Genomic DNA, 9,343 nt, shown 5'->3' on the forward strand with positions numbered 1-9,343 from the left:
CAGAAGAAGCCATCTATAAGTAGAGCTTTTAAGAAATGGTTCCCAAAGCCACACTTCAGAACCACTGCTTTATCCATGATCTGGAAGCTGACTCCGGAAATATACCACCACAGCTATGGTCAGGAAGCTACTGTGTTCAGAAGCTACTGCTTCTACCGCTGGCAACAGAACAAAACTGCACAAACTGTAATATGAATCAGCAAGATGGAAATCCTGCCTCATGGTCGTCACCAGATGAGTGACTAGAAAGCGGGCTCTCTGCTAAGCATGCCATAGAAAGCCCAAAGCCTTCCACAATTGTGCTTGTACTTGGAAGCAAAAGAGGTGCAGGCACAGTGGAAATCCCACCTTCCAAGTCTACTGCAAGTGCATCTGAATCGCCAAACCTAAATGCGCCTAGAAGCTGCAAGGCAGTTTGGAAAATGAAGCTTTTAGTTTTCCAGCCCTTGCAGGAGAGAACACTGCACTAGACTGGATGTTGACTAATAATGCACCAGTATTTTCTAAGGCACATAACATTTCAAAATTTGTTCTGTATGAGCCAGATCCTAGAATAATGTCTTATTGCAGATGAGAGAATAAAATGAACATGCGAAGCATTGGTTGAATAGAACACAAGTGAATTACGTCTTTTTGTCCTACTTGTAGTGAATCTGTCACATAATTTTTACAGAAAAGTTCTCAATTGATGACCTTCAGAAATGGACTTTCAAAGTAATATAGAATCCAATCTGGTATGCTATAAGCTACGTACAGAGGAAAGAAAAAAAATAAAAAATGAAACTGTAATATTTAGAGGTTTAGCCTTGACCTTCTTTAACCTTAACAGAAGTCATATGTCTAAGTCTTCACAACTGTTTCTAAGTCTGTTCTTGTCCCATTTATATGTTGCTGTGTGGCATAGTTCCCTCAGTTTAGTGGTGAAAGTCACTAAAACCTTTTATTATGCATGGGTTTTGTGCATTGGAATTTGAATAAGGCATAGAAGGGATACCTTGTCTTTGCAACACAATATCTGGGACCTCAGCTGGGAATATTCAAATGATTGAGGGTGCCTAGAGTAGGTGGGATTGAAACACTTGAAGCTGGAGGAGCCATTTCAAGATGGCCACCTCATGTAAGTGAGGCCATCTTGAAGCTTATGTGAAGTGGCCATCTTGAAATGGCTCCTCCAGCTTCAAGTGTTTCAATCCCACCTATTCCATGCCTGATTCCTTGGTGAGGATGGCTGTCAGAAGGGGCTCAGCTGGGACTGTCAGCCCAAGTGCCTACATGTGGTACTCCACTGTGGCGGTCTCAGAGTAGTCACATTTCTTACACAGTGGTTCATGTCCCAGTGAACAAGATGGATAGAAGCTGCACGGCCTCTTATGACCCAATCTTGAAACACACACAGTGACACTTCTACTATATTCTATTGGTTAAAGCAATCATAAGTCTGTTCAGAGCAGAGGGAGCTTAGACCCTATGTCTTAATAGGAGGAGTGTGAAATAATTTGTGACTATAATTTTTAAAAGTTATTTATTTGTTTATTATTTTTAAACAACTTTATTGGGATATAATTTATATACCATAAAATTTACCTATTCTAAGTGAATAATACAATTCAGTTATTATTGGTAAATTTACAGAGTTGTACTATCATGATAATCCAATTTTAGAACATCTTCATCATTCCCAAAAGATCCATTCTAGTTCCTACCCACACTCCCAGGCAACCACTTATCTACTCTCTATCTGTGTATTTGCCTATTCGGGACATTTCATATAAATGGAATCATACAATGTGTTTCCATTGCGTCTGGCTTCTTTTACTCAGCATAATGTTTTTGCAGTTCATCAGTGCTGTAGCATGTATCAATACTTTGCTTCTTTTTATTGATAAATAATATTCTATTGTATGGATATAATGCATTTTGATTTTTGACTGTGTTTTAAAAGTACCACAGTATTTGACTTTTCCTAACTTAATTTCTATAATTGCATTGTTTTAGAGGGGAGTTATGTATTTCTTTCTCTTTCTAATTTTTTGTGAGGGAACTCATAATATCATAGTAAATATTAAATATCCAGACTATTAACAATAAGACCAGTGATTTCCATGTAAATGGATTTTGTAATTAAGATGAGTATGTTTGGGGTATGTCAGGGGTATTAGCGGCAGGGTCTTTGTTATTTATAGAAATGTATTTTTAGATGTTTGTAATTGGAAGAATTATTTATAGCTAGTTTCAAAGACAATTATCTGACTAACAATAGGTTAGCTTTGATGACCTGTAAAGTGAGACATGAAACATACCTTTTTATGTGTACTGACTTACAGTCCTGGGAAATATCTGATGGCCTTAGGAGTCACCTGTGAAACATCACAGAGGCAGAGTGGAGAACATTTTTAGTAGACAGAGAAACATTAATATGCATTAGAAGGGAGCATATTGTGACTTACACTTTGCCTCATTTAATCCTTACAACAGCATTATGAAGAGGAATCCACAATTCCCTACTGGACAAGAGTAGTCGATTCCCTCATCTGTCAGGATTTGGAGCCATGTGCATCTGGCTTCAAAGCCCAGGCTTTTTCTACTTCTTAGCCTGCTACCTCATGGAATAAAATAGAAGTGAAAGAATAGAAAATATTTTCTTTTTTTTCTTTTCAAACTTTATGCTTTCCTCCAACATGTCATATGTGCAAATCATTTACCTACTCACCATTTGATCTTTTCATTAACATCCATACACTCAGGCTTAGAAAACTGCAGGTGGACTGGCATAGAGAACAGAGGGCTGAATGTAACAATGAGTCTCTAAGTAGTAAGTGGACACAGAAGCAAACTTCTGGTACCCCTCCTTTCCTATTCCCAGAATCCTGTTATGAAAAAATGGGCTATGCTAAAAGTGGTCCACAAATAGAGGACTTCCCCAGCAGGTTCCCATTCAAGCTTTTACTGGGAGCCAGAATTCTGTCTTTCCCTTTCATATTTCACATAGAAGTCTGTTACCAGTGACAAGAGATGCTTTCAGGGCATGATGTGTAGCTAAAACTTTGGATCATTTTCTTGCTCATGAATTTGAAACGCTCTTTGCTGAGAAAACTTTGAGGGTGAGAGTGAGATTTAGAACTGGAGATGGGGAGGAAGGAAGAGCAGCATGGGAGAAATCAGAGGAGCATTTGCTTGACCTGCATTGTTTGGATTTGTATGAGGAGAATATATTTATGTATTAATTATGAAATAAAAAGATAAATATTAAAAATGCCATGGTAAATTTATCATACAAAAATCAAGAATAACTAAGTACAGTGAAAGGAACTGGTATAACTAGAAAAGTGCCTCAAAAGAGCAAAAACTTCTCAATCAAAATGTGCTAAAGTCATGGCTGATATTTATGGGCAGAAGATAGTCTTTACTCACCTTTTTATTTTTTTTCGTATTGTACAATTTTTACACGTGTAATACTATATTTTCCTAAGGAAGAAAAAGCCATATGTAACAGACATCTAAGTTTCGATTCTTAAAGTAAAACTCTGATGAAGAAAGAGCTTTAAAAATAATCCAACCCTGCATTTTATAGATGAAGAAATGGTCAGAGGAAAATAAGAGGCTTACAGAAAGTCAGACACCAATTGCTAGCAGAGTTTAATTTAGAATGTGAATCTCTTGATTCATAATCTAGTGCTTTTGTTTGAAGATTTTGTAGAATTCATGATACAACATCTTAAAAGCAAATAGTTCTGGAAAGTTTCTAGCAGAAATCTGAAGTTATCTGTAAAGCTGAGCAGAACTGGAGTCTTCTGATTTCTAAATTATACCTAAGTTACCGAATACTTGGCCTTTATTCAAAGAGTGTATATTTAATAAGACTTTCTTAAACGGTCAACTAAACATAGAACTTGAAAATAATGAACATGGTGTCTGATTGTCATTTAAAATATTCCTGCTTTAACATTTTAACTTGTTTTGTGGTAGCAGTAATTTAAGGAATTGGCATGCTTTAAGATCATCAAGTAATCAGAGCTTCTAGAAAATCCCATTTAAAAATATTATCTCAGTGTCTTCCCAAATCATTAATTATTAATAATCATTAATACATCATTAATCTAGATGTGGCACAACTTTGATTTTACATGGGTCCTGACTTTTAGCTTAGTGTCTCTGGTCACTGTCATCTGGACCTAAGCAACTCCAGCTTTCTTCTTCCTCTGTCATTTTCTGCTTAGATATTATAACTTCCTTTCCTTAGTTGTTAGTCATTTGAATAGTGGGATAGTGTTTGGCATAAAGCTATGTTAACACAAAATCTCTAAAAAAACACATTTTCTATCCTTGGAGCTAGCTTTATTTGCTCTCTCTGCTAGTGTTTTGGGAAACAACTCCCAGGTTTCGGAAATTATGCCTGTCTCACTTGATGGACAGAGCGGGCTTACATAAATATCTCATAGACTCTTCGTTACCTTGCCATGGTGACTATGACAGGTGTGTGTGGAAATTTGCTTCAGATATTAAGACAGACAAAATAAAAATGGTCTGTATAATAAACCTAAATGCATAAATGGAAGAGAGTTAAGGAGTGTGACTACTGATTGTGCATTAGTAATTTTTAATTGCATGTGACTAGTAGAGAGAAGTTGGCTAGAGGTTCTGAGGAAGAGAGTGGTATGGGGTGAGTGAATGGTAAAATAATTTAAATGGGACATTTAAACAACACTGACCAGCGGGAAGTGTTTTACCAGTGACCAGGAACATTGTTACTTTTTGCTTTCAGATGCGAATTGGACTTCATTCTGGATCAGTTTTTGCTGGAGTTGTTGGAGTTAAAATGCCCCGTTACTGTCTTTTTGGAAATAATGTCACTCTGGCTAACAAATTTGAGTCCTGCAGTGTACCACGGAAAATCAATGTCAGTCCAACAACTTACAGGTATTAATTGGATTAAGCACCTGAAATATATTTTTAAATTTATTTATTTATATACAATTGTGATTTTTTTTCCCCACTAATTTGATTCATTCTCCATAACTACTTTCTTGCTTAGGTAACTTTAAAGGAAAAAGAAAAGCAATAACTTTTATCATCCTTAATTTAACTTTTCAAAAAACTATTCAGCCTCAGGAGAATGACTTTCCCAAGATATAAGTAGCCTGAAAGGTTTATTTCTTACAGTTCAAGGTCTCGGGGACACATCTGGTGAGGGCCTTCTTCTTGGTGCGAGTTCTTTGCAGAGTCCCAAGGCAGCACAGGGAATCAATGGCAAGGGGGCAAGAGCGCATGTTAATGTGCTCACTCGCTCTCCTAATAAAAACCCCAGTGCCCCTCCTGTGATAACCCACTCATCCATTGAGTTACTGATCCATTACCGTATGAATGGATCAATCCATTCATGAGGGCATAGCCTTCGAGATCTAATCAGGTCCCCCCCTCCACACTGTCACATTGGAGATCAAGCTTCCACATGAGCTTTAGAGGGGACCAACATTCAGACCATAGCACTCTTCTCAGAGGTAACTCTTTTATAGCATATTCTCTCTCCTTAAAGCTCCAGTGCCTTTCCTTTCCAGCCTAGACTCTCAGTTGATAAACTTGCTTCATATTTACAACACTAATAGAACAGTCAGATAAGAACTACACTATCTCCGTGCTGTAAATTCCACGTCATAGCTACGCCAGTCCCTGTGTCTTTGGCCTTTGTTCCTGTTGCACTGGGCCAGCTGCCTCACCCCTGTTTGAATACAGTTTTGCTGATATTTCCTCTTACCTTCTCAAGAAGTTCTCCTCCTTAAAGTAACTGCTTTCTGTCCATGATCAATTTCTCTTTGATTAAATGATTCCCAACAGAACAGAAGCCTATCTTACTATTAAAGTTCCTGAAAAAATAAAAACTCTTATAACCAAGTCCATCTCCTACTACCCCCTTCCATTTCTGCTCCTTTTTACAGCAAAACTCAAAGGAGTCATCTGTGTTCACTGTCACTATTCTTTTTCACCTCTTACTCTCTCTTCAGCTCATTCCAATCCGTGTTTGTCCCTTTTGCTCCACTGAGATGGCTTTTATTGGGGTCATCAGCGTACCTTGCTAGAATCGTGGTCAGTTCTCTCTCCTTATCTCAACATCCTCAACATCCAGTAACGACTGAATAGGCTGAACACTCCGTCCTTTAAATGCTTCTTTCTTTAGGTTTTTTTTAACGCCAGGCTCACCTGCTTTTCTCCTTTCCCCATGGTTACACCTTCTTGGTGGCTTTTGTTGGTACACCTTTCCTACCAAACCTTTAATGTTGTACTGCCCAGAACTCTCTCCTTATTCTCTGAGTCTAAACTTTTATGACTGTCACCATTTTTTTTTTAACTCTAGCCCATCTTATAATTCTCCATGGAGCTACAGACTCATATATCCTATTCTGTATTTCCACTTGGGTGACCGACTGACATATTAAACTAACTTGTTCTGATAAGAACGAGTGACTTCCCACACTTCCACACACTCCACCCTAACAAAATCCACTTCCCGGCCAGCCAAGCTTCACTAGTCACCTTAAAATGGTGCCACCATCTGCTTAGTCACTCTGACCATGGACCTTGCTGTGACCATTCCTTCCTCCCCCTCACAGCCCCCTCCACCCCCACATTACTCCCGAATGCGGCTTTCCTCACCTGCTTCAGTGCTGCACCCCAAGCCAGGCCGCAGTTCTCTCTCCCACCTGAACTGACCCAGGTTCATTCTCCTCTCCCTGTTCTCTCTGGTGTTTGCCTTCTCCTCACAGTGCCTCATCCACACAGTGCCCAGATTATACTTGCATTCCTAAAGTACAAATCAGATCTTGTCATTCCTGCATTAAAGACCTTCTATTGACAATCAGAATAAAATTGAAACTTTTTACCACAGACCAAAGTGTCCTGTTTGGTTAGTGTCCTGCCAGCCTCTGCCACCTCATTTTCTTCCATTTTCTCCTCTATTTGCTGATCTCCTTCCACCCTGGCTTCGTTTCTGTTCATCAGACTTGCTAAGCTGATTTCCTGAATCAATGATACTTTCTGTTCCTTCTGCTTTACATTTTTCTGCTGGATCATCCCATCTGCTTCATTCTCACAATTAAACCTTGCGTTAAATATGACCTCCTCAAAGTGACATTCCTTAACTATCATAGCTAGAGCAGCCACCTTCCCCACTATACCCTCACATTTTCCTGTATCTGAAATTGTCTTATGTATTTATTTATGCGTTTATTGCCTGCCTCTCTTTGCAGAATGTATACATTCTAAATCCCCAGCTTTTAGATCAGGACCTGAAACACAGAAGAAAACAATGAGTATTTATATGGGTTGATTGTTGACTATTTGATACGAAAATAATTCAGTAGAATGTGAGAACTGAAAAATCCCTGGGGATCATCGTAACAGTAATTGACCTATAGTCTGACCAAGTACAATAGGTACGGAGGAGGAATCAGTGTGCTGAGAGGGTATGATTCTGCTCTCATTGTAGGCATTAAGAGGAATCATCCTATTAATAATGTAAGTCAGTAGCTCGTCCTTTCACTGATACCTATGCTGCTTTCTCAGTGTTCAGTGATATATGCTGTACATGTGCATATTAGGGAGTCCTGGTGTGTATATCTACTTGTAAAATGAAATCTTTACACATGAAAACTATATTTTCTGTTTCTTCTATTTCGATTGCTTTTAAGCAGTATAAAACTAAACTCTATAAAAAATCTTTTGTTCCTTATCTTAAAGTCTGGTGGCCTTGAGTCATATGAGGAGACATTGATCTTAACTACTGATTTTACTCCTAATATATAATTGATCTCAGGTATTCCAACAGAGGATCGTGACATGTTGATACACATTTCCAGCAACAGCACAAGGCTCATGACTTAAAGTTTTAGGTTTATTCTATTGACAATGTTCCCAGAAATGTACATACAGATTTTTTATGTATTTATATGAATATATGAATAATGAAAATTTAATTTAATTTGTAATGAACTTCAATGCATTTGCTAAAGTCGTATCCACTTTTTACAGACAAATCTCATATGGTTTTTTAATCTTTTTTTATTGATTTGAATATTAATTTATTTTCCTTTTATTCTTACATAGAAAATATTTATGTCTTGTCTAAAGGGCAAACAATGGTTAATATGCTTTATTTAGGAAAGAAATAAATACTTAATGTGAAAGGCTTTTAACAGCATTTTAGAATCTTTTCTTTTAGAGGTACTTCATTTTTCCCGCATATGATAGGAAAACTTAAAAGGGGATAGATAATTTAAATTTTAATCAGATGTCAATGCTTCGTAAAATTTACTTAATAATAGCGACATAATTTGAGTTTTACTCAAAATTCAGGACAAGCAGTAGATGCTACTAGAAGATGTACATATATAAAAGGTAATAATTTCTTGGAAGAGCTTTACTGGTAGTACACTGAATTTTGGGATGACTTTTCTCAAATAATAAAAAAATCTGTTTAATACAGAATGAAGCATCTTTGATATACATCTGAAACATGTAAATTTAGGACAGAAAATACATACCCATGTTTTAAAAATCCTTATTTTCAAATTTTCCCTTCCAAATTCTAATCTGTGATTCAGAATGTAGCTATGTGATGACAGTTATAAATTCCTTTCTTTAAAACCTCAGAAGGAACTTTACTTTTATTTTAGGAGACAATATCCTCCTGCATTTTTGTTTGCTTTTATTGAAGTGAAGAAAACTAACAGAGACTACATTAGATATTGTTAGTTTCAGGTCAGTAGATGAATGATAGAGGATTTCGTGGTGATTCAGGGACCATCTAAGACAGAAATGTCAGGTGGGTGGTACAAGTGGATGCTGTCCGGTGTGGGGTGGGTAAAGAGACCCAGTTACTCTTCTTTGTAGCAGAGTTCTGAGAACATAGTGATAGAGAAGCAGGACTTGGATTTTATAAGGCGAAGGAACAACTTGAATAAAGGAGTATAAGGCGGATAACCGAAAGTAGGAGAGTTGCTGCGATAACTTGGGGAAAATAGTATCAAATCAAGAGGGAGTAGAGAAGAACTTGTACCGTGTGAGGACGTCTGGACTATTGCTGTTTTCCTTGGGTGTTGATGCCATCAAGTTTTTATCTCAGTATTTTAGTCCGTTTTGTGTTGCTATAACAGAAATACCTGAGACTGGGTAATTTATAAAGAACAGAGGTTTACTTGGCTTACGATTCTGGGACAGCTGCATCTGGCACCAGCCTCAGGCCGGCGGGTACAAGCAGATCACAGGGCGAGAGGAAACGAGAGAGAGAGAGAGAGAGAGAGAGAGAGAGAGAGAGAGAGAGAGAGAGAGAGAGGGGGGGGGGGGGGGGCTG

At 37.8% G+C, this 9,343-nt stretch overlaps 1 protein-coding gene across 2 annotated transcripts in view; it reads left to right on the forward strand.

Annotated features, from left to right (window-relative positions):
- GUCY1A3 (guanylate cyclase 1, soluble, alpha 3) overlaps positions 1 to 9,343 on the forward strand; it is a 61,862-nt gene that overhangs the window by 45,833 nt on the left and 6,686 nt on the right. For both annotated transcript variants that reach the window (XM_008586613.1, XM_008586612.1), the window contains exon 8: positions 4,763 to 4,917. In XM_008586613.1, coding sequence (XP_008584835.1) covers positions 4,763 to 4,917 — 155 coding nt within the window. The remainder of the gene's footprint in view (positions 1 to 4,762; positions 4,918 to 9,343) is intronic.

Source organism: Galeopterus variegatus, unplaced genomic scaffold (genome assembly GCF_000696425.1).
Source record: "Galeopterus variegatus unplaced genomic scaffold, G_variegatus-3.0.2 Scaffold4045, whole genome shotgun sequence".
Classification (NCBI taxonomy): Eukaryota; Metazoa; Chordata; class Mammalia; order Dermoptera; family Cynocephalidae; genus Galeopterus; species Galeopterus variegatus.